At 41.8% G+C, this 26,695-nt stretch overlaps 2 protein-coding genes across 2 annotated transcripts in view; one reads left to right on the forward strand and one right to left on the reverse strand.

Moving 5' to 3' along the window:
• The window catches only part of LOC139745908 (uncharacterized), a 254,640-nt gene that overhangs the window by 143,559 nt on the left and 84,386 nt on the right, over positions 1–26,695 (reverse strand). The gene's annotated exons all lie outside the window — the stretch shown is intronic.
• Positions 1–26,695, forward strand: part of LOC139745909 (probable RNA-binding protein 19) — a 190,914-nt gene that overhangs the window by 1,559 nt on the left and 162,660 nt on the right. The window contains exons 2-4 of the mRNA XM_071656577.1: positions 15,220–15,421; positions 22,536–22,891; positions 23,544–23,615. Coding sequence (XP_071512678.1) covers positions 15,220–15,421; positions 22,536–22,891; positions 23,544–23,615 — 630 coding nt within the window. The remainder of the gene's footprint in view (positions 1–15,219; positions 15,422–22,535; positions 22,892–23,543; positions 23,616–26,695) is intronic.

Raw genomic sequence — 26,695 nt, forward strand, 5'->3', positions numbered from 1 at the left:
AGGGGATCAAGTGAGGATATTTCCTCTTTAAGTGTCAGTCCTCTGTTCTTAATGCTACTTTGCTAATGTGGGAAATGATAGATATGTACGAAAAAAATTTATATATATATATATATATATATATATATATATATATATATATATATATATATATATAAGTGGTGGGATGAAGAAGTAGGATTATTAGTGAAAGAGAAGAGAGAGGCATTTGGACGATTTTTGCAGGGAAAAAATGCACCCACCCCCATACACATGTATATACATACGTCCACACACGCAAATATACATACCTACACAGCTTTCCATGGTTTACCCCAGACGCTTCACATGCCCTGCTTCAATCCATTGACATCATGTCGACCCCGGTATACCACATCGTTCCAATTCACTTTATTCCTTGCACGCCTTTCACCTTCCTACATGTTCAGGCCCTGATCACTCAAAATCTTTTTCACTCCATCTTTCCACCTCCAATTTGGTCTCCCACTCCTCATTCCCTCCACCTCTGACACATATATCCTGTTGGTCAATTTTTCCTCACTCATTCTCTCCATGTGACCAAACCATTTCAAAACACCCTCTTCTGCTCTCTCAACCACACTCTTTTTATTACCACACATCTCTCTTACCCTATTATTACTTACTCGATCAAACCACGTCACACCACATATTGTCCTCAAACATCTCATTTCCAGCACATCCACCCTCCTGCGCACAACCGTATCCATACCCCACGCCTCACAACCATACGACATTGTTGGAACCACTATTACTCCAAACATACCCATTTTTGCTTTCTGAGATAATATTCTCGAGTTCCACACATTCTTCAAGGCTTCCAGAATTTGCGCCCCCTCCCCCACCATATGATTAACCTCTGCTTCCATGGTTCCATCCACTGCCAAATCTACTCAGAGATATCTAGAACACTTCACTTTCTCCAACTTTTCTCCATTCAAACTTACCTCCCAATTAACTTGACCTTCAACCCTACTGTACCTAATAACCTTGCTCTTATTTACATTTACTCTCAACTTTCTTCTTTCACACACTTTACCAAACTCAGTCACCAGCTTCTGCAGTTTCTCACACGAATCAGCCAACAGCGCTGTGTCATCAGCGAACAACAACTGACTCACTTCCCAAGCTCTCTCATCCACAACAGACTTCATACTTGCCCCGCTTTCCAAAACTCTTGCATTCACCTCCCTAACAACCCCATCCATAAAGAAATTAAAACCCATGGAGACATAACACACCCCTGCCGCAAACCTATATTCACTGAGAGCCAATCATTTTCCTCTCTTCCTACACGTACACATGCCTTACATCCTCGATAAAAACTTTTCACTTCTTCTAACAACTTGCCTCCCACAACATATATTCTTAATACCTTATACAGAGCATGTCTATCAACTCTGTCATATGCCTTCTCCAGATCCATAAATGCTACATACAAATCCATTTACTTTTCTAAGTATTTCACTCATACACTTGAGCACTCACTCTTATCCCCTTTGCCTTTGTACAATGGCACTATGCAAGCATTCCGCCAATCCTCAGGCACCTCACCATGAATCATACATACATTAAATAACCTTACCAACCAGTCAACATTACAGTCACCCCCTTTTTTAATAAATTCCACTGCAATACCGCCAAACCTGCTGCCTTGCTGGCTTTCATCTTCCGCAAAGCTTTTACTACCTCTTCTATGTTTAACAAATCATTTTCCCTAACCCTCTCACTTTGCCACTTTGCACACCTACTCGACCAAAACACCCTATATATATATATATATATATATATATATATATATATATATATATATATATATGTATTTAGGGAATCAGTGATGGATTGCGCAAAAGATGCTTGTGGCATGAGAAGAGTGGGAGGTGGGTTGATTAGAAAGGGTAGTGAGTGGTGGGATGAAGAAGTAAGAGTATTAGTGAAAGAGAAGAGAGAGGCATTTGGACGATTTTTGCAGGGAGAAAATGCAATTGAGTGGGAGATGTATAAAAGAAAGAGACAGGAGGTCAAGAGAAAGGTGCAAGAGGTGAAAAAAAGGGCAAATGAGAGTTGGGGTGAGAGAGTATCATTAAATTTTAGGGAGAATAAAAAGATGTTCTGGAAGGAGGTAAATAAAGTGCGTAAGACAAGGGAGCAAATGGGAACTTCGGTGAAGGGCGCAAGTGGGGAGGTGATAACAAGTAGTGGTGATGTGAGAAGGAGATGGAGTGAGTATTTTGAAGGTTTGTTGAATGTGTTTGATGATAGAGTGGCAGATATAGGGTGTTTTGGTCGAGGTGGTGTGCAAAGTGAGAGGGTTAGGGAAAATGATTTGGTAAACAGAGAAGAGGTAGTGAAAGCTTTGCGGAAGATGAAAGCCGGCAAGGCAGCAGGTTTGGATGGTATTGCAGTGGAATTTATTAAAAAAAGGGGGTGACTGTATTGTTGACTGGTTGGTAAGGTTATTTAATGTATGTATGACTCATGGTGAGGTGCCTGAGGATTGGCGGAATGCGTGCATAGTGCCATTGTACAAAGGCAAAGGGGATAAGAGTGAGTGCTCAAATTACAGAGGTATAAGTTTGTTGAGTATTCCTGGTAAATTATATGGGAGGGTATTGATTGAGAGGGTGAAGGCATGTACAGAGCATCAGATTGGGGAAGAGCAGTGTGGTTTCTGAAGTGGTAGAGGATGTGTGGATCAGGTGTTTGCTTTGAAGAATGTATGTGAGAAATACTTAGAAAAGCAAATGGATTTGTATGTAGCATTTATGGATCTGGAGAAGGCATATGATAGAGTTGATAGAGATGCTCTGTGGAAGGTATTAAGAATATATGGTGTGGGAGGAAAGTTGTTAGAAGCAGTGAAAAGTTTTTATCGAGGATGTAAGGCATGTGTACGTGTAGGAAGAGAGGAAAGTGATTGGTTCTCAGTGAATGTAGGTTTGCGGCAGGGGTGTGTGATGTCTCCATGGTTGTTTAATTTGTTTATGGATGGGGTTGTTAGGGTGGTAAATACAAGAGTTTTGGAAAGAGGGGCAAGTATGAAGTCTGTTGGGGATGAGAGAGCTTGGGAAGTGAGTCAGTTGTTGTTCGCTGATGATACAGCGCTGATGGCTGATTCATGTGAGAAACTGCAGAAGCTGGTGACTGAGTTTGGAAAAGTGTGTGGAAGAAGAAAGTTGAGAGTAAATGTGAATAAGAGCAAGGTTATTAGGTACAGTAGGGTTGAGGGTCAAGTCAATTGGGAGGTGAGTTTGAATGGAGAAAAACTGGAGGAAGTGAAGTGTTTTAGATATCTGGGAGTGGATCTGGCAGCGGATGGAACCATGGAAGCGGAAGTGGATCATAGGGTGGGGGAGGGGGCGAAAATCCTGGGGGCCTTGAAGAATGTGTGGAAGTCGAGAACATTATCTCGGAAAGCAAAAATGGGTATGTTTGAAGGAATAGTGGTTCCAACAATGTTGTATGGTTGCGAGGCGTGGGCTATGGATAGAGTTGTGCACAGGAGGATGGATGTGCTGGAAATGAGATGTTTGAGGACAATGTGTGGTGTGAGGTGGTTTGATCGAGTGAGTAACGTAAGGGTAAGAGAGATGTGTGGAAATAAAAAGAGCATGGTTGAGAGAGCAGAAGAGGGTGTTTTGAAGTGGTTTGGGCACATGGAGAGGATGAGTGAGGAAAGATTGACCAAGAGGATATATGTGTCGGAGGTGGAGGGAACAAGGAGAAGAGGGAGACCAAATTGGAGGTGGAAAGATGGAGTGAAAAAGATTTTGTGTGATCGGGGCCTGAGCATACAGGAGGGTGAAAGGAGGGCAAGGAATAGAGTGAATTGGAGCGATGTGGTATACCGGGGTTGACTTGCTGTCAGTGGATTGAAGCAGGGCATGTGAAGCGTCTGGGGTAAACCATGGAAAGCTGTGTAGGTATGTATATTTGCGTGTGTGGACGTATGTATATACATGTGTATAGGGGGGGGTTGGGCCATTTCTTTCGTCTGTTTCCTTGCGCTACCTCGCAAACGCGGGAGACAGCGACAAAGTATAATAAATAAAAAAAAATATATATATGTATATATATTTTTTTTTTTTTTTTTTATTTATACTTTGTCGCTGTCTCCCGCGTCTGCAGTTTCTCACATGAATCAGCCACCAGCGCTGTATCATCAGCGAACAACAACTGACTCACTTCCCAAGCTCTCTCATCCCCAACAGACTTCATACTTGCCCCTCTTTCCAGGACTCTTGCATTTACCTCCCTTACAACCCCATCCATAAACAAATTAAATATATATATATATATATTTTTTTTTTTTTTTTTATACTTTGTCGCTGTCTCCCGCGTTTGCGAGGTAGCGCAAGGAAACAGACGAAAGAAATGGCCCAACCCCCCCCCATACACATGTACATACGTCCACACACGCAAATATACATACCTACACAGCTTTCCATGGTTTACCCCAGACGCTTCACATGCCTTGATTCAATCCACTGACAGCACGTCAACCCCTGTATACCACATCGCTCCAATTCACTCTATTCCTTGCCCTCCTTTCACCCTCCTGCATGTTCAGGCCCCGATCACACAAAATCTTTTTCACTCCATCTTTCCACCTCCAATTTGGTCTCCCTCTTCTCCTCGTTCCCTCCACCTCCGACACATATATCCTCTTGGTCAATCTTTCCTCACTCATTCTCTCCATGTGCCCAAACCATTTCAAAACACCCTCTTCTGCTCTCTCAACCACGCTCTTTTTATTTCCACACATCTCTCTTACCCTTACGTTACTCACTCGCTCAAACCACCTCACACCACACATTGTCCTCAAACATCTCATTTCCAGCACATCCATCCTCCTGCGCACATCTCTATCCATAGCCCACGCCTCGCAACCATACAACATTGTTGGAACCACTATTCCTTCAAACATACCCATTTTTGCTTTCCGAGATAATGTTCTCGACTTCCACACATTTTTCAAGGCTCCCAAAATTTTCGCCCCCTCCCCCACCCTATGATCCACTTCCGCTTCCATGGTTCCATCCGCTGACAGATCCACTCCCAGATATCTAAAACACTTCACTCCCTCCAGTTTTTCTCCATTCAAACTCACCTCCCAATTGACTTGACCCTCACCCCTACTGTACCTAATAACCTTGCTCTTATTCACATTTACTCTTAACTTTCTTCTTCCACACACTTTACCAAACTCAGTCACCAGCTTCTGCAGTTTCTCACATGAATCAGCCACCAGCACTGTATCATCAGCGAACAACAACTGACTCACTTCCCAAGCTCTCTCATCCCCAACAGACTTCATACTTGCCCCTCTTTCCAGGACTCTTGCATTTACCTCCCTAACAACCCCATCCATAAACAAATTAAACAACCATGGAGACATCACACACCCCTGCCGCAAACCTACATTCACTGAGAACCAATCACTTTCCTCTCTTCCTACACGTACACATGCCTTACATCCTCGATAAAAACTTTTCACTGCTTCTAACAACTTGCCTCCCACACCATATATTCTTAATACCTTCCACAGAGCATCTCTATCAACTCTATCATATGCCTTCTCCAGATCCATAAATGCTACATACAAATCCATTTGCTTTTCTAAGTATTTCTCACATACATTCTTCAAAGCAAACACCTGATCCACACATCCTCTACCACTTCTGAAACCGCACTGCTCTTCCCCAATCTGATGCTCTGTACATGCCTTCACCCTCTCAATCAATACCCTCCCATATAATTTACCAGGAATACTCAACAAACTTATACCTCTGTAATTTGAGCACTCACTCTTATCCCCTTTGCCTTTGTACAATGGCACTATGCACGCATTCCGCCAATCCTCAGGCACCTCACCATGAGTCATACATACATTAAATAACCTTACCAACCAGTCAACAATACAGTCACCCCCCTTTTTAATAAATTCCACTGCAATACCATCCAAACCTGCTGCCTTGCCGGCTTTCATCTTCCGCAAAGCTTTTACTACCTCTTCTCTGTTTACCAAATCATTTTCCCTAACCCTCTCACTTTGCACACCACCTCGACCAAAACACCCTATATCTGCCATATATATATATATATATATATATATATATTTTCTTTCTTTCTTTCAAACTATTCGCCATTTCCCGCTTTAGCGAGGTAGCGTTAAGAACAGAGGACTGGGCCTTGGAGGGAATATCCTCACTTGGCCCCCTTCTCTGTTCCTTGTTTTGGAAAATTAAAAAAAAAAAACGAGAGGGGAAGATTTCCAGCCCCCCGCTCCCTCCCCTTTTAGTCGCCTTTTACGACACGCAGGGAATACGTGGGAAGTATTCTTTCTCCCCTATCCCCAGGGATATATATATATATATATATATATATATATATATATATATATATATATATATATATATATATATATATATTTTCACCTCTTGCACCTTTCTCTTGACCTCCTGTCTCTTTCTTTTATACATCTCCCACTCAATTGCATTTTTCCCTGCAAAAATCGTCCAAATGCCTCTCTCTTCTCTTTCACTAATAATCTTACTTCTTCATCCCACCACTCACTACCCTTTCTAATCAACCCACCTCCCACGCTTCTCATGCTACAAGCATCTTTTGCGCAATCCATCACTGATTCCCTAAATATATCCCATTCCTCCCCCACTCCCCTTACTTCCATTGTTCTCACCTTTTTCCATTCTGTACTCATTCCCTCCTGGTACTTCCTCACACAAGTCTCCTTCCCAAGCTCACTTACTCTCACCACCCTCTTCACCCCAACATTCACTCTTCTTTTCTGAAAACCCATACAAATCTTCACCTTCGCCTCCACAAGATAATGATCAGACATCCCTCCAGTTGCACCTCTCAGCACATTAACATCCAAATGTCTCTCTTTCGCGCGCCTGTCAATTAACACGTAATCCAATAACGCTCCCTGGCCATCTCTCCTACTTACATACGTATTCTTATGTATATCTCGCTTTTTAAACCAGGTATTCCCAATCACCAGTCCTTTTTCAGCACATAAATCTACAAGCTCTTCACCATTTCCATTTACAACACTGAACACCCCATGTATACCAATTGTTCCCTCAACTGCCACATTACTCACCTTTGTATTCAAATCACCCATCACTATAACCCGGTCTTGTGCATCAAAACCACTAACACACTCATTCAGCTGGTCCCAAAACACTTGCATCTCATGATTTTTCTTCTCATGCCCAGGTGCATATGCACCAATAATCACCCATCTCTCTCCCTCAACTTTCAGTTTTACCCATATTAATCGAGAATATACTTTCTTACATTTTATCACATACTCCCACAACTCCTGTTTCAGGAGTACTGCTACTCCTTCCCTTGCTCTTGTCCTCTCACTAACCCCTGACTTTACTCCCAAGACATTCCCAAACCACTCTTCCCCTTTACCCTTGAGCTTCGTTTCACTCAGAGCCAAAACATCCGGGTTCCTTTTCTCAAACATACTACCTATCTCTCCTTTTTTCACATCTTGGTTACATCCATACACATTTAGGCACCCCAATCTGAGTCTACGAGGAGGATGAGCACTCCCCGCGTGACTCCTTCTGTTTCCCATTTTTTAGAAAGTTAAAATACAAATGAGAGTTGGGGTGAGATAGTATCATTAAATTTTAGGGAGAATAAAAAGATGTTCTGGAAGGAGATAAATAAAGTGCGTAAGACATACAAATGGGAACTTCAGTGAAGGGCGCTAATGGGGAGGTGATAACAAGTAGTGGTGATGTGAGAAGGAGATGGAGTGAGTATTTTGAAGGTTTGTTGAATGTGTTTGATGATAGAGTGGCAGATATAGGGTGTTTTGGTCGAGGTGGTGTGCAAAGTGAGAGGTGTGCAAAGTGAGAGGGTTAGGGAAAATGATTTGGTAAACAGAGAAGAGGTAGTAAAAGCTTTGCAAAAGATGAAAGCCGGCAAGGCAGCAGGTTTGGATGGTATTGCAGTGGAATCTATTAAAAAAGGGGGTGACTGTATTGTTGACTAGTTGGTAAGGTTATTTAATGTATGTATGACTCATGGTGAGGTGCCTGAGGATTGGCGGAATGCTTGCATAGTGCCATTGTTAAAAGGCAAAGGGGATAAGAGTGAGTGCTCAAATTACACAGGTATAAGTTTGTAGAGTATTCCTGGTAAATTATATGGGAGGGTATTGATTGAGAGGGTGAAGGCATGTACAGAGCATCAGATGGGGAAGAGCAGTGTGGTTTCAGAAGTGGTAGAGGATGTGTGGATCAGGTGTTTGCTTTGAAGAATGTATGTGAGAAATACTTAGAAAAGCAAATGGATTTGTATGTAGCATTTATGGATCTGGAGAAGGCATATGATAGAGTTGATAGAGATGCTCTGTGGAAGGTATTAAGAATATATGGTGTGGGAGGCAAGTTGTTAGAAGCAGTGAAAAGTTTTTATCGAGGATGTAAGGCATGTGTACGTGTAGGAAGAGAGGAAAGTGATTGGTGCTCATTGAATGTAGGTTTGCGGCAGGGGTGTGTGATGTCTCCATGGTTGTTTAATTTGTTTATGGATGGGGTTGTTAGGGAGGTGAATGCAAGAGTTTTGGAAAGAGGGGCAAGTATGAAGTCTGTTGTGGATGAGAGAGCTTGGGAAGTGAGTCAGTTGTTGTTTGCTGATGATACAGCGCTGGTTGCTGATTCATGTGGGAAACTGCAGAAGCTGGTGACTGAGTTTGGTAAAGTGTGTGAAAGAAGAAAGTTAAGAGTAAATGTGAATAAGAGCAAGGTTATTAGGTACAGTAGGGTTGAGGGTCAAGTCATTTGGGAGGTAAGTTTGAATAGAGAAAAACTGGAGGAAGTAAAGTGTTTTAGATATCTGGGAGTGGATCTGGCAGCAGATGGAACCATGGAAGCGGAAGTGAATCATAGGGTGGGGGAGGGGGCGAAAATCCTGGGAGCCTTGAAGAATGTGTGGAAGTCGAGAACATTATCTTGGAAAGCAAAAATGGGTATGTTTGAAGGAATAGTGGTTCCAACAATGTTGTATGGTTGCGAGGCGTGGGCTATGGATAGAGTTGTGCCCAGGAGGGTGGATGTGCTGGAAATGAGATGTTTGAGGACAATGTGTGGTGTGAGGTGGTTTGATCGAGTAAGTAATGTAAGGGTAAGAGAGATGTGGGGAAATAAAAAGAGCGTGGTTGAGAGAGCAGAAGATGGCGTTTTGAAATGGTTTGGGCACATGGAGAGAATGAGTGAGGAAAGATTGACCAAGAGGATATATGTGTTGGAGGTGGACGGAGCGAGGAGAAGTGGGAGACCAAATTGGAGGTGGAAAGATGGAGTGAAAAAGATTTTGAGTGATCGGGGCCTGAACATGCAGGAGGGTGAAAGGCGGGCAAGGAATAGAGTGAATTGGATCAATGTGGTACACCGGGGTTGACGTGCTGTCAGTGGATTGAATCAGGGCATGTGAGGCGTCTGGGGTAAACCATGGAAAGTTGTTTGGGCCCTGGATGTGGAAAGGGAGCTGTGGTTTCGGGCATTATTGCATGACAGCTAGAGACGGAGTGTGAACGAATGGGGCCTTTGTTGTCTTTTCCTAGCGCTACCTCGCACACATGAGGGGGTAGGGGGATGGTATTCCATGTGTGGCGAGGTGGCGATGGGAATGAATAAAGGCAGACAGTGTGAATTGTGTGCATGGGTATATATGTATGTGTCTGTGTGTGTATATATATGTGTACATTGAGATGTATAGTTATGTATATTTTGCGTGTGTGGATGTGTATGTATATACATGTGTATGGGGGTGGGTTGGGCCATTTCTTTCGTCTGTTTCCTTGTGCTCCCTTGCAAATGCGGGAGACAGCAACAAAGCAAAATAATGAATAAATAAATATATATTTTCTATGTATTTCTCGCATACATTGTTCAAAGCAAACACCTGATCCACACATCCTCTACCACTTCTGAAACCACACTGCTCTTCCCCTATCTGATGCTCTGTACATGCCTTCACCCTCTCAATCAATACCCTCCCATGTAATTTACCAGGAATACTCAACAAACTTATACCTCTATAATTTGAGCACTCACTCTTATCCCCTTTGCCTTTATACAATGGCACTATGCAAGCATTCCGCCAATCCTCAGGCACCTCACCATGAATCATACATACATTAAATAACCTTACCAACCAGTCAACAATACAGTCACCCCCTTTTTTAATAAATTCCTCTGCAATACCATCCAAAACTGCTGCCTTGCCGGCTTTCATCATCCGTAAAGCTTTTACTACCTCTTCTCTATTTACCAAATCATTCTCCCTAACCCTCTCACTTTGCACACCATCTCGACTAAAACACCCTATATCTGCCACTCTATCATCAAACACATTCAACAAACCTTCAAAATACTCACTCCATCTTCTCACATCACCACTACTTGTTATCATCTCCCCATTAGCCCCCTTCACTGAAGTTCCCATTTGCTCCCTTGTCTTACGCACTTTATTTACCTCCTTCCAAAACATCTTTTTATTCTCCCTAAAATTTAATGATACTCTCTCACCCCAACTCTCATTTGCCCTCTTTTTCACCTCTTGCACCTTTCTCTTGACCTCCTGCCTCTTTCTTTTATACCTCTCCCACTCATTTGCATTTTTTCCCCACAAAAATCGTCCAAATGCCTCTCTCTTCTCTTTCACTAATAATCTTACTTCTTCATCCCACCACTCACTACCCTTTCTAATCAACCCACCTCCCACACTTCTCATGCCACAAGCATCTTTTGCGCAATCCATCACTGCTTCCCTAAATACATCCCATTCCTCCCCCACTCCCCTTACCTCCTTTGTTCTCACCTTTTTCCATTCTGTACTCAGTCTCTCCTGGTACATCCTCACACAAGTCTCCTTCCCAAGTTCACTTACTCTCACCACTCTCTTCACTCCAACATTCTCTCTTCTTTTCTGAAAACCCCCACAAATCTTCACCTTCGCCTCCACAAGATAATGATCAGACATCCCTCCAGTTGCACCTCTCAGCACATTAACATCCAAAAGTCTCTCTTTCGTGCGTCTATCAATTAACACGTAATCCAATAACGCTCTCTGGCCATCTCTCCTACTTACATATGTATACTTATATATATCTCGCTTTTTAAACCTGGTATTCCCAATCACCAGTCCTTTTTCAGCACATAAATCTACAAGCTCTTCACCATTTCCATTTACAACACTGAACACTTCATGTATACCAATTATTCCCTCAACTGCCACATTACTCACCTTTGCATTCAAATCACCCATCACTATAACCCGGTCTTGTGCATCAAAACCACTAACACACTCATTCAGCTGGTCCCAAAACACTTGCCTCTCATGATCTTTCTTCTCATGCTCAGGTGCATATGCACCAATAATCACCCATCTCTCTCCATCAACTTTCAGTGTTACCCATATCAATCTAGAATTTAGTTTCTTACACTCTATCACATACTCCCACAACTCCTGATTCAGGAGTAGTGCTACTCCTTCCCTTGCTCTTGTCCTCTCACTAACCCCTGACTTTACTCCCAGACATTCCCAAACCACTCTTCCCCTTTACCCTTGAGCTTCGTTTCACTCAGAGCCAAAACATCCAGGTTCCTTTCCTCAAACATACTACCTATCTCTCCTTTTTTCTCATCTTGGTTACATCCACACACATTTAGACACCCCAATGTGAGCCTTCGAGGAGGATGAGCACTCCTCACGTGACTCCTTCTTCTGTTTCTGTTTCCCCTTATAGAAAATGGATTTGTATGTAGCATTTATGGATCTGGAGAAGGCATATGATAGAGTTGATAGAGATGCTCTGTGGAAGGTTTTAAGAATATATGGTGTGGGAGGCAAGTTGTTAGAAGCAGTGAAAAGTTTTTATCAAGGATGTAAGGCATTTGTATGTGTAGAAAGAGAGGAAAGTGATTGGTTCTCAGTGAATGTAGGTTTGTGGCAGGGGTGTGTGATGTCTCCATGGTTGTTTAATTTGTTTATGGATGGGGTTGTTAAGGAGATGAATTCAAGTTTTGGAAAGAGGGGCAAGTATGGAGTTTGTTGTGGATGAGAGAGCTTGAGAAGTGAGTCAGTTGTTGTTTGCTGATGATACAACGCTGGTGGCTGATTCATGTCAGAAACTGCAGAAGCTGGTGATTGCGTGTGTGAAAGAAGAAAGCTGAGAGTAAATGTGAATAAGAGTAAGGTTATTAGGTACAGTAGGGTTGAGGGTCAAGTTAATTGGGAGGTAAGTTTGAATGGAGAAAAACTGGAGGAAGTGAAGTGTTTTAGATATCTAGGAGTGGATTTGGCAGCAGATGGAACCATGGAAGCAGAAGTTAATCATAGGGTTGGGGAGGGGCGAAAGTTCTAGGAGCCTTGAAGAATGTGTGGAAGTCGAGAACATTATCTCGGAAAGCAAAAATGGGTATATTTGAAGGAATAGTGGTTCCAACAATGTTGTATGGTTGCGAGGCGTGAGCTATGGATAGAGTTGTGTGGAGGAGGGTGGATGTGCTGGAAATTAGATGTTTGAGGACAATATATGATGTGAGGTGGTTTGATCGAATAAGTAATAATAGGGTAAGAGAGATGTGTGGTAATAAAAAGAGTGGTTAAGAGAGCAGAAGAGGGTGTTTTGAAATGGTTTGGTCACATGGAGAGAATGAGTGAGGAAAGATTGACCAAGAGGATATAAGTGTCAGAGGTGGAGGGAATGAGGAGAAGTGGGAGACCAAATTAGAAGTGGAAAGATGGAGTGAAAAATATTTTGAGTGATCGGGGCCTGAAGATGCAGGAGGGTGAAAGGCATGCAAGGAATAGAGTGAATTGGAACGATGTGGTATACTGGGGTCGATGTGCTGTCAATGGATTGAAGCAGGGCATGTGAAGCGTCTGGGGTAAACCATGGAAAGTTTTGTGGGGCCTGGATGTGGAAAGGCAGCTGTGGTTTCGGTGCATTATTATATGACAGCTAGAGACTGAGTGTGAATGAATGTGGCCTTTGTTTTTTTCCTATCGCCACCTCGTGCACATGAAGGGGAAGGGGGTTGTTATTTCATGTTTGGCGGGGTGGCAATGGGAATGAATAAGGCCAGACAGTATGAATTATGCACATGTGTATATATGCATGTGTCTTTGTGTGTGTATGTATATGTATACGTTGAGATGTATAGGTATGTATATTTGCGTGTATGGATGTGTATGTATATACATGTGTATGTGGGTGGGTTGGGACATTCTTTCGTCTGTTTCCTTGCGCTACCTCACTAACACGGGAGTAGCGTTAGAGACATACATACATTAAATAACATTACCAACCAGTCAACAATACAGTCACCCCCTTTATTATAAATTCCACTGCAATATCATCCAAACCCGCTGCCTTGCCGGCTTTCATCTTCCGCAAAGCTTTTACTACCTCTTCTCTGTTTACCAAATCATTCTCCCTAACCCTCTCACTTCGCACACCACCTTGACCAAAACTCCCTATATCTGCCACTCTATCATCAAACACATTCAACAGACCTTCAAAATACTCACTCAGTCTCTTTCTCACATCACCACTACTTTTTGTCAGCTCCCCACTAGCCCTCTTCACTGAAGTTCCCATTTGTTCCCTTTTTCACGTGAACCCTTGCACCTTTCTCTTGACCTCCTACCTCTTTCTTTTATACATCTCCCAGTCATTTGCATTTTTTCCCTGCAAAAATCGTTGGAATGCCTCTCTCTTTTCTTCACTAATAATCTTACTTCTTCATCTCACCACTCACTACCCTTTCTAATCTGCCCACCTCCCACACTTCTCATGCCTCAAGCATCTTTTGCGCAAGCCATCACTACTTCCCTAAATACATCCCATACCTCCCCCACTCCCCTTATGTCATTTGTTTTCACCTTTTTCCATTCTGTACTCAGTGTCTCCTGGTACTTCCTCACAGAAGTCTCCTTCCCAAGCTCACTTACTCTCACCACTTTTCACCCCAACATTCTCTCTTCTTTTCTGAAAACCTCTACAAATCTTCACCTTCGCCTCCACAAGATAATGATCAGACATCCCTCCAGTTGCACCTCTCAGCTCATTAACATCCAAAAGTCTCTCGTACGCCTATCAATTAACACGTAATCCAATAATGCTCTTTGGCCATCTCTCCTACTTACATATGTATATTTATGTATATCTCTCTTTTTAAACCAGGTATTCCCAATTACCAGTCCTTTTTCATCACATAAATCTACAAGCTCTTCACCATTTCCATTTACAACACTAAACACCCCATGTACACCAATTATTCCCTCAACTGGCACATTACTTACCTTTGCATTCAAATCACCCATCACTATAACCTGGTCTCGTGCATCAAAACTACTAACACGCTCACTCAGCTGGTCCCAAAACACTTGCCTCTCATCATCTTTCTCCTCATGCCCAGGTGCATATGCACCAATAATCACCCATCTCTCTCCACCCACTTTCAGTTTTACCCATATCAATCTAGAGTTTACTTTCTTACACTCTATCACATACTCCCACCACTCCTGTTTCAGAAGTAGTGCTACTCCTTCCCTTGTTCTTGTCCTCTCACTAGCCCCTGACTTTACTCCCAAGACATTCCCAAACCACTCTTCCCCTTTACCCTTGAGCTACGTTTCACTCAGAGCCAAAACATCCAGGTTCCTTTCCTCAAACATACTACTTATCTCTCCTTTTTTCTCATCTTGGTTACATCCACACACATTTAGACACCCCAATCTGAGCCTTCAAGGAGGATGAGCACTCCCCTCGTGACTTCTTCTGTTTCCCCTTTAAGAAAGTTAAAATACAAGGAGGAGAGGATTTCCAGCCCCCCCGCTCCTGTCCCCTTTAGTCGCCTTCTATGACACGTTAGGAATGCGTGGCAAGTATTCTTCCTCCCCTATCCCCAGGAATATGAAATATGTACATGTGTATATATGTATATGTCTGTGTATGTGTATGTTTGTATGTGTTGAAATATATAGGTATGTATATGTGCATGTGTTGGCGTTTATGTATATACTTGTGTATGTGGGTGGGTTGGGCCATTCTTTCATCTGCTTCCTTGCGCTACCTCTCAAACGCGTGAGACAGCACCAAAGTATTATTAAAAAATATGTATTTTTATGATTCTTTTATTTCAGATTTCTGAAGATGAAATTAGGAAGATATTTAGCAAGAAAGGTAGCATAACGGATGTGAAACTTAAATACAAGAATGGAGTGTTTCGACGTTTTGGTTTCATAGGATACGAAAATGGAGAAGATGCTGAAATAGCATGTAATTTCTTTAACAACACCTTTGTAAAGCATTCAAGAATCACTGTTGAAATATCCCAGAATTATGGTGAGTGGTATAGTTTTAGATAATGCAGTGTTAGTTTTATAATTTATATTTCATGATAATAACCTTGCATTAGCCTTGTAAATTTTCTTTTGTACTGTATATCCATGCTGTTCTATTAAAAAATTTGGGAATTTCTATCTATTTTGTGCAGATTGGAATTTGAAAATTATATAGTTTCATTAGATTATATGAATGATGAGAATGCTTAAACATCTATCCTGAAACTTAATGCCACAACCTTTTCCTACCATTTTTTTGTGCATGATGTTAGATATTTTAGATTATGTGTGTTGAAAACATTAATATTTCAACCATTTCAAGTTTCCACTGCTGTAAATGGTCATTTATGTTGTTTTGAGTTCATTATCTGCTATCCATTCTCCCTTTCCCACTTACCCAATCATCCACTTTGTAGCAGTCTTACAAAAGAGACTGTCATAATCTTTCTGCAGTTTGGAATTAGGGTTAGCAGTTGTAATTGCCTCCATACAGCCAGCTGCACAACTAAATTTGAGTCTCATCATGGAAGTAGCTAGGCCAGGAGGAATCCGAAGATCCTTTATTGGTGGTAAGGGCAAGGGGAGTCACGAGTACTGTATCAAAAAATGTTTTATTTTTCCAGTTTTCATCTGTATGACTATTATGCATATATTTTCCCAGTTTTCATCTGTATTATGTTTGAGGAAAGAAACCTGGATGTTCAGGCTCTAAGTGAAATGAAGTCTGATGATAAAGGGATAGAACGTCTTAGAAACATAGTGGTAGTAGTAGTAGTAGTAGTACTAAAGAGATGGCTGATTTTTGGTACTTATATACCTTGCCATGAGAAGAAAGATCACAAGTGGGAAGTTTAAAAACCTAGATTTTTCCTTCTCCTTGGAAGCATGGATGGATTCCTCTCATCTCTAAGAAGGGTGACCATTCTGACCCCTCAAACTATCGTCCTATTGCTTTGACATCTGCCATTTCCAAAGTCTTTGAATCCCTCCCCAACTCATAAAACACAGTCTTCTCTCAGATCACTAGTTTGGCTTCCATGAGGCGAGATCCACTGATGATATTCTTACAAATTCCTGGTCATCATCCATGAAAGATTTTTGGTAGTAATGCGTAATTGCCCATGACATATCCAAACCTTTGACATCGGTGTGTCATTGGGGTCTCATTTCTGATCTCTCCTCTTTTGGCTTCCCTCTCTTACTTTGCTCCTTTAGATCTAGCTTCCTCTCTGGGCGATCTATCTCTGTGGTTGTTGATGGCTCAGCCTCTCCCCTTTACTCCATCAACAGTAGTGTCCCTTAAGGTTCTGTCCTGTCCCCTATATTTTTTCTCCTTTTTTTTCATTCATTTCTTCTCCACAGATGATCAAATGTACTCATATGCTGATGACTCAATATTGCATTCATCCACTTCCTTCAATTCTGCTCCCTTTTGTCTCACTCGATATGCATCTTGTCTTGACACAGCTTCCTCAATAAACTCAAACTTGGACAGAATATCTCAGTGGGATAGATAAAATCTAATTAAGTTTAATGCCTCCAAGACCCAGTTTCTACTCATCTTTCTATTGAAAACTCCTCACAACTCTTGTCTTTCTTTTGACGGTTCTGTAATTTCACCTTGACTCTTTGAACATATTTGGTAATACTATAACATCCACTCTCTTGAAAATGCCATATTATAGGGATAACTAAGTCTGCCTCTAAAAAACTGGGTGTCCTGTATAGATGTTGAAACTTTTTTCTTCTAAGCACTTACTTCATTTACACAAAGGATTGATTTATCCTTGGATGGAGTACTGCTGTCACATCTGGGATGGTTCTAGCTCCGCCCCCTTACTTGACAGATTGAGTAGAAATCAGTCTGTCTTATAAACTGGCCCAGGCTGACTTCCATGCTTGACCCTATTGCCCTACACTGCAGTGATGTGTCATTTTCCCTCTTTTATAGATATTACTTTGGTTTTTGCTCCCAAGAACAGGGTGCTTGTGGGCCTCCACCACTAGGTAGACCACTCAATACTCAGCAAGATGCTGCATCACATGATTACTGTGTGGCCGTCAGCAACACAAGTGTGGGTTGTTTTGATAACTGCTTCTTTCTCTACACATCGAAGCTTTGGGACTCTCTACCTTCTCATGACTTTTCCAATAACTATGACCTGGTTCATTTTAAAAGACAGGTTTTTCACTTTCTCTAAAATTTGTAAGCATTTTCCCATCTTTTCTTTATTTCCTTCATTTTTCTCTATATTTCAGTCAAGTCCCGGTCTTGATGTAGACTATTGTCCATAACTGGAGCCTTTAACATAAGAAAAGAAAATGTTTTGGGAGCAGCTGAGTGATTGTGTCTGCAGTTTTGGTGCACGAGGCTGTGTATTAAATGTGATGGTTGATTTAAATGTGAAAGTAACTAATGTTGCAGTTAGTGGTATAATTGGTTTGCTTGAGGTATTCAGTGTTATGAATGGAAATGCTGAAGACTTTTGGAGGTGTGTGCTGAAAAAAATTTGTGTATGGGGATACCTGGTTTAAAAGAGATTTTTTTTTTTTTTTTTTTTTTTTGCCGCTGTCTCCCGCATTTGCGAGGTAGCGCAAGGAAACAGACGAAAGAAATGGCCCAACCCACCCCCATACACATGTATATACATACGTCCACACACGCAAATATACATACCTACACAGCTTTCCATGGTTTACCCCAGACGCTTCACATGCCCTGATTCAATCCACTGACAGCACGTCAACCCCGGTATACCACATCGATCCAATTCACTCTATTCCTTGCCCTCCTTTCACCCTCCTGCATGTTCAGGCCCCGATCACACAAAATCTTTTTCACTCCATCTTTCCACCTCCAATTTGGTCTCCCACTTCTCGTTCCCTCCACCTCCAACACATATATCCTCTTGGTCAATCTTTCCTCACTCATTCTCTCCATGTGCCCAAACCATTTCAAAACACCCTCTTCTGCTCTCTCAACCACGCTCTTTTTATTTCCACACATCCCTCTTACCCTTACGTTACTTACTCGATCAAACCACCTCACACCACGCATTGTCCTCAAACATCTCATTTCCAGCACATCCATCCTCCTGTGCACAACTCTATCCATAGCCCATGCCTCGCAACCATACAACATTGTTGGAACCACTATTCCTTCAAACATACCCATTTTTGCTTTCCGAGATAATGTTCTCGACTTCCACACATTCTTCAAGGCTCCCAGGATTTTCGCCCCCTCCCCCACCCTATGATCCACTTCCGCTTCCATGGTTCCATCCGCTGCCAGATCCACTCCCAGATATCTAAAACACTTTACTTCCTCCAGTTTTTCTCCATTCAAACTTACCTCCCAATTGACTTGACCCTCAACCCTACTGTACCTAATAACCTTGCTCTTATTCACATTTACTCTTAACTTTCTTCTTTCACACACTTCACCAAACTCAGTCACCAGCTTCTGCAGTTTCTCACATGAATCAGTCACCAGCGCTGTATCATCAGCGAACAACAACTGACTCACTTCCCAAGCTCTCTCATCCCAACAGACTTCATACTTGCCCCTCTTTCCAAAACTCTTGCATTCACCTCCCTAACAACCCCATCCATAAACAAATTAAACAACCATGGAGACATCACACACCCCTGCCGCAAACTTACATTCAATGAGAACCAATCACTTTCCTCTCTTCCTAAACGTACACATGCCTTACATCCTTGATAAAAACTTTTCACTGCTTCTAACAACTTTCCTCCCACACCATATATTCTTAATACCTTCCACAGAGCATCTCTATCAATTCTATCATATGCCTTCTCCAGATCCATAAATGCTACATACAAATCCATTTGCTTTTCTAAGTATTTCTCACATACATTCTTCAAAGCAAACACCTGATCCACACATCCTCTACCACTGCTGAAACCACACTGCTCTTCCCCAATCTGATGCTCTGTACATGCCTTCACCCTCTCAATCAATACCCTCCCATATAATTTCGCAGGAATACTCAACAAACTTGTACCTCTGTAATTTGAGCACTCACTCTTATCCCCTGATATACACAATTATACATATGTGAGTAGGAGAAATAGTCAGTGGGCATTGTTAGATTTCTTAATAATTGATAGGCTTGTTAAAAAGAGACTTTTGGAAGTAAATGTACTGAGAGGAGCAGCTGGTGAAGATTTGTGCAGGTTTTCGAAAAAGAGGAAACAAAATTGGGAGAAGAAAGTGATGAAAGTAAGTGAGTTTAGATAGGAAACTTGTGTTGAGAAATACCAGGAGAGACTGAGTTTAAAATGGCAAAAGGTAAGAGCAGATGAAGTGAGGAGATTAGATGAGGAATGGGAGGTATTTAGGGACGGGAAGCAGTGAAGGCATGTCCAAGAAATGCAGTTGGCATGTGAAAGGTGTGAGGTACGGAGATTAGAAAAGATAATGAGTGGTGGGATGAAGAACTAAAGTTACTTGTGAAAGAGAAAAGAGAGGTATTTGGCAAGTAATTACAGGAAAGTAGTGCAAATGATTGGGAGATGTGTAAAAGGAAGTGGTAAGAGGTCAAGAGGAAGGTGCAGGAGTTAAAAAAAAAGGGGGGCTAACGAGAGTAGGGGTGAGAGCGTCATTAAACATTAAGGAGAATAGATAGATGTTTTGGAAAGGGGTGAATAATGTGCAAAAGATAAGAACATTAGTGAAGGGGGCACAAGTGAAAGTGATAGCAGTTAGTTATGAAGTAAGGAGATGGTGTGAGTGTGTTGTTGAATATGTTTGATGACAGAGTGGCTGATGTAGGATGTTTTGGTCTGGGTGGTATGTAAAGTGAAAGAGTCATGGAGAGTGGATTGGTAAAGAGAGGAGAGATGGTGAAGGCCATGTGGAAGATGATATGCAGCAAAGCTGTGGGAGTGGAAGGTATTGCAATTGAATTTATGTTAAGATGTTTATGTTGTTTATTGGTTGGTATGGATATTCAATTTATGTATGGATCATGGTGAAGTGCCTGGGGACTGGAGGAATGCATGTATAGTGCCATTGTATAAAGACAATGGAGAGAAAGGGGTGCATTCAAACTACATAGGCATAAGTTTGTCAAGTACATCTGGTAAATTGTATGGGATGGTATTGATTGAGAGGGTGAAGGCATGCACAGAGCATCAGACAGGGGAGGAGCATTGTGGTTTCAGAAGTGGTAGAGGATGTGTGGATCAGGTGTTTGCTTTAGAGAATTTGTGAGAAATACTTAGAAAAACAGATGGATTTGTGTGTGGCATTTATGGATCTGGGGAAGGCTTGTGATTGGGTAGATAGAGATGCTTTGTGGAAGGTCTTAAGGGTATATGGTGTGGGAAGCAATCTGTTAGAAGTAGTGAAAGTTTTTATCAAGGGTGTAAGGCATGTGTCTGATTAGGAAGAGAGGAGAGTGAATGGTTCCCAGTAAATGTCATTCTACAGCAGGGGTGTGTGTTGTCACCATGGTTATTAAATTTGTTTATGGGTGGGGTGGTTAGGGAGGTAAATGCAGGAACTTTGGAGGGAGGGGCGATTATGCAGTCTATTGGAGATGAGAGGACCTGGGAAGTGAGTCAGTTGTTGCTTGCCAGTGATGCAGAACTGGTGGCTGATTCAAGTGAGAAACTGCAGAAGATAGTGAATGAATTAGGAAAAATGTGTGAAAGGAGAAAGTTGAGAGTATATGTAAATAATAGTAAGGTTATTAAGTTCAGCAGGGTTGAGGGACTGCTTAGTAAGTGTGAATGGAGAAAAATTGGAGGAAGTGAAGTGTTTTAGATATCTGGGGGTGGACTTGGCAGTGAATGGAACCATGAAAGTGGAAGCAAGTCAAAGGGTGGGGAAGGGGGCTAAGTCCAGGGAGTGATGAAAAATATGTGGAAAGAGAGAACATTATCTCAGGGAGCAAAAATGGGTATGTTCGAAATTATATGGTTGCAAGGCATAGGCCTATAGATAGGATTGTGCAGAGGAGGGTGGATGTGTTGGGAATGAAAAGTTTTAGGACAATATGTGGTGTGAGGTGATGTGATTAAGTAATGAAAGGATATGTGTGGTAATAAAAAGAGTGTGGTTGAGAGAGCAGAAGAGTGTGTGTTGAAATAGTTTGGTTTGGCCATATGGAGAGAAAAAGTGAGGAAAGGATGACAAAGAGGATATATGTGTCAGAAGTGGAGAAGAACAATGAGATCCCAAGAAACCAAATTGGAGGTGGAAGGATGGAGTGAGAAAGGATTTAAGCTGTCAGGGCCTGAACATGCAGGAGGGAGAGAGAGGCATGTAAGGAATAGAGTGAATTGGAGCAATGTGGTATACTGGGGTCAGTGTGCTTGAACCAGGGAATGTGAAACTTCCAGAGTATACCACGGAAAGGCTCATGGAGCCTGGATGTGGATAGGGAGCTGTGGTTTTGGTGCATTACCTATGACAGCTCATGTATAGATTTGAGTGGATGTGGCCTTTCTTTGTTTCCTGGCCCTGCCTCGCTGACACAGGGGGAGGCAATGCTGTTTCTTGTGGGGCAGGATGGTGTTGGGAATGGATGAAGGTGAGCAAGTATGAATATGTAGATGTGATTACATGTTCATGCATGTATATGTAAATGTACATGTATGTGCATATATGTACGTATATGTGTGAGTGGATGTGTCTTTCTTCATCCATTTCCTGGCACTACCTTGCTTACGTGGAAAACAGTGATCAGGTATGGAAAAAGAGTTAATGATGATTATTAGATGAATTGAGAGGAACAAAGTAAATATCATATGATGATTTTTTGACAAGTTTAGAAAATGCCCAGGATTTTTGGTTGGATACAGAGCGCAGGCTGGACTTAAAACATTAAAAGAAATTGCATATTATGAAAACATTTGGAAAGAGTCTTGGGGACATAGACAAGTTTTGGAACTCGCATTGAATTCAGAAATATATGTTTAGGGCATTCTGGCATATGTAGTTAAAGTAACCCAGATCTGTTTGGTATGCACTGCTGAAGTAAAATGTAAATATCAGCTGCATTTTAGCCTACATTTGTTCAGAGACTATTTTTGTATTCAGCTTTATCATTAAATTGTAAATAATTGTATCATTCTAATTTCAGGAAGTGCACAAAATCGTCTTTCCTGGGCAGAAAGAAACAAGCAGCAGAAAGAGAAGATCAAAGAAAAGTCTTGGGAGGGAACTAGTGAGGATGGAACTAATCTGAAGAAAAAGAACAAAGGCATGAAAAGAGATGAGTCATCCCTAAAAGAGCTGTTTCCAGAGAAGTACAGAGATAGTCCTGGATTTGGAGAGTTTCTGGAAGCTGATGAAAAGTGCATAAAGAATGCTATCATGTCTACTTTAGTCAGTGGTAGCAGTGAAGGTGATGGTGATGAAGATAAAGATGTAGAAGAGGATGGAAAAGATGGCAGAGAAAAGAAAACAGCTCTTAAAAAGGATGTCTCAGATTTAGATGTAACTATTTTGTGTGTAGTCAAGTTTTGGTTGGTTCTTTGAGGTTCTTGAGGTATTTTGTAAATACTTGGTTTAGTTCATCACTTATAGTGATACACTGTTTCACAAATTATTTCAAGATTTCATGTATTTTTATGAGTTCACTGTAAGTTATATAGAGGGAAGTCCTTTAAGTCTTTATGAAGGTTCTCTCAGAGTAGAAATGCACTATTTGCACAATGTAATGTCTCAGATGTCCTCCCATTCCCACCCATATCTTGATGATCTTTCTGTTAGACACATGTGTTACCTTTCTGAACATATTTTGATTAAGAAATGAAGCCAGAGACCTCATTTGACACCATACCTTTAGACCATTCCTCTTACATTGCTTTCGGTCTTAATCCTTATAGAAGTCCATTAAGTCCTTATGAAGGTTCTCTCAGAGTAGAAATGCACTATTGCACACTGTAATGTCTCAGATGTCCTCCCATTCCCACCCATATCTTGATGATGTTTCGGCTAGACACGTGTTACCTTTCTGAACATAATTTGATTTAGAAATGAAGCCAGAGACCTCATGTGACACCATACCTCTAGACCATTACTCTTACATTGCTTTCAGTCTTAATCCTTATAGAAATATCCCTAATAATTAGCATTTGTTTTTCAGTATCTCAAAAGTCTTATGAAATCTCAGCCCAAAGACAGTGATGACTGCAAAACAGCAAAGAAAAAACCAAAGGTATGTATTGTCATTTACAGTTATTGCAAATGATATTACTGTTGGTAAAATGTGAGAAATACTTAGAAAAGCAAATGGATTTGTATGTAGCATTTATGGATCTGGAGAAGGCATATGATAGAGTTGATAGAGATGCTCTGTGGAAGGTATTAAGAATATATGGTGTGGGAGGCAAGTTGTTAGAAGCAGTGAAAAGTTTTTATCGAGGATGTAAGGCATGTGTACGTGTAGGAAGAGAGGAAAGTGATTGGTTCTCAGTGAATGTAGGTTTGCGGCAGGGGTGTGTGATGTCTCCATGGTTGTTTAATTTGTTTATGGATGGGGTTGTAAGGGAGGTAAATGCAAGAGTCCTGGAAAGAGGGGCAAGTATGAAGTCTGTTGGGGATGAGAGAGCTTGGGAAGTGAGTCAGTTGTTGTTCGCTGATGATACAGCGCTGGTGGCTGATTCATGTGAGAAACTGCAGAAGCTGGTGACTGAGTTTGGTAAAGTGTGTGGAAGAAGAAAGTTGAGAGTAAATGTGAATAAGAGCAAGGTTATTAGGTACAGTAGGGGTGAGGGTCAAGTCAATTGGGAGGTGAGTTTGAATGGAGAAAAACTGGAGGAAGTGAAGTGTTTTAGATATCTGGGAGTGGATCTGTCAGCGGATGGAACCATGGAAGCGGAAGTGGATCATAGGGTGGGGGAGGGGGCGAAAATTTTGGGAGCCTTGAAAAATGTGTGGAAGTCGAGAACACTATCTCGGAAAGCAAAAATGGGTATGTTTGAGGGAATAGTGGTTCCAACAATGTTGTATGGTTGCGAGGCGTGGGCTATGGATAGAGATGTGCGCAGGAGGATGGATGTGCTGGAAATGAGATGTTTGAGGACAATGTGTGGTGTGAGGTGGTTTGATCGAGTAAGTAACGTAAGGGTAAGAGAGATGTGTGGAAATAAAAAGAGCGTGGTTGAGAGAGCAGAAGAGGGTGTTTTGAAATGGTTTGGGCACATGGAGAGAATGAGTGAGGAGAGATTGACCAAGAGGATATATGTGTCGGAGGTGGAGGGAACAAGGAGAAGAGGGAGACCAAATTGGAGGTGGAAAGATGGAGTGAAAAAGATTTTGTGTGATCGGGGCCTGAACATGCAGGAGGGTGAAAGGAGGGCAAGAAATAGAGTGAATTGGAGTCATGTGGTATACAGGGGTTGACGTGCTGTCAGTGGATTGAAGCAAGGCATGTGAAGCGTCTGGGGTAAACCATGGAAAGCTGTGTAGGTATGTATATTTGCGTGTGTGGACGTGTGTATGTACATGTGTATGGGGGGGGGGGTTGGGCCATTTCTTTCGTCTGTTTCCTTGCGCTACCTCGCAAACGCGGGAGACGGCGACAAAGTATAAAAAAAAAAAAAAAAAAAAAAAGTAAGTAAAATACCTTTTACAAAACTCATTGTTGTTTATGAGTACAGAATGGAAAAAGGTGAGAACAATGAAAGTAAGGGGAGTGGGGGAGGAATGGGATGTATTTAGGGAATCAGTGATGGATTGCGCAAAAGATGCTTGTGGCATGAGAAGAGTGGGAGGTGGGTTGATTAGAAAGGGTAGTGAGTGGTGGGATGAAGAAGTAAGAGTATTAGTGAAAGAGAAGAGAGAGGCATTTGGACGATTTTTGCAGGGAAAAAATGCAATTGAGTGGGAGATGTATAAAAGAAAGAGACAGGAGGTCAAGAGAAAGGTGCAAGAGGTGAAAAAAAGGGCAAATGAGAGTTGGGGTGAGAGAGTATCATTAAATTTTAGGGAGAATAAAAAGATGTTCTGGAAGGAGGTAAATAAAGTGCGTAAGACAAGGGAGCAAATGGGAACTTCAGTGAAGGGCGCAAATGGGGAGGTGATAACAAGTAGTGGTGATGTGAGAAGGAGATGGAGTGAGTATTTTGAAGGTTTGTTGAATGTGTTTGATGATAGAGTGGCAGATATAGGGTGTTTTGGTCGAGGTGGTGTGCAAAGTGAGAGGGTTAGGGAAAATGATTTGGTAAACAGAGAAGAGGTAGTGAAAGCTTTGCGGAAGATGAAAGCCGGCAAGGCAACAGGTTTGGATGGTATTGCAGTGGAATTTATTAAAAAAGGGGGTGACTGTATTGTTGACTGGTTGGTAAGGTTATTTAATGTATGTATGACTCATGGTGAGGTGCCTGAGGATTGGCGGAATGCGTGCATAGTGCCATTGTACAAAGGCAAAGGGGATAAGAGTGAGTGCTCAAATTACAGAGGTATAAGTTTGTTGAGTATTCCTGGTAAATTATATGGGAGGGTATTGATTGAGAGGGTGAAGGCATGTACAGAGCATCAGATTGGGGAAGAGCAGTGTGGTTTCAGAAGTGGTAGAGGATGTGTGGATCAGGTGTTTGCTTTGAAGAATGTATGTGAGAAATACTTAGAAAAGCAAATGGATTTGTATGTAGCATTTATGGATCTGGAGAAGGCATATGATAGAGTTGATAGAGATGCTCTGTGGAAGGTATTAAGAATATATGGTGTGGGAGGAAAGTTGTTAGAAGCAGTGAAAAGTTTTTATCGAGGATGTAAGGCATGTGTACATGTAGGAAGAGAGGAAAGTGATTGGTTCTCAGTGAATGTAGGTTTGCGGCAGGGGTGTGTGATGTCTCCATGGTTGTTTAATTTGTTTATGGATGGGGTTGTTAGGGAGGTAAATGCAAGAGTTTTGGAAAGAGGGGCAAGTATGAAGTCTGTTGTGGATGAGAGAGCTTGGGAAGTGAGTCAGTTGTTGTTCGCTGATGATACAGCGCTGGTGGCTGATTCATGTGAGAAACTGCAGAAGCTGGTGACTGAGTTTGGTAAAGTGTGTGGAAGAAGAAAGTTAAGAGTAAATGTGAATAAGAGCAAGGTTATTAGGTACAGTAGGGTTGAGGGTCAAGTCAATTGGGAGGTGAGTTTGAATGGAGAAAAACTGGAGGAAGTTAAGTGTTTTAGATATCTGGGAGTGGATCTGGCAGCGGATGGAACCATGGAAGCGGAAGTGGATCATAGGGTGGGGGAGGGGGCGAAAATTCTAGGGGGCCTTGAAGAATGTGTGGAAGTCGAGAA

Source organism: Panulirus ornatus, chromosome 63, assembly GCF_036320965.1.
Source record: "Panulirus ornatus isolate Po-2019 chromosome 63, ASM3632096v1, whole genome shotgun sequence".
In the NCBI taxonomy this organism is placed as follows: domain Eukaryota; kingdom Metazoa; phylum Arthropoda; class Malacostraca; order Decapoda; family Palinuridae; genus Panulirus; species Panulirus ornatus.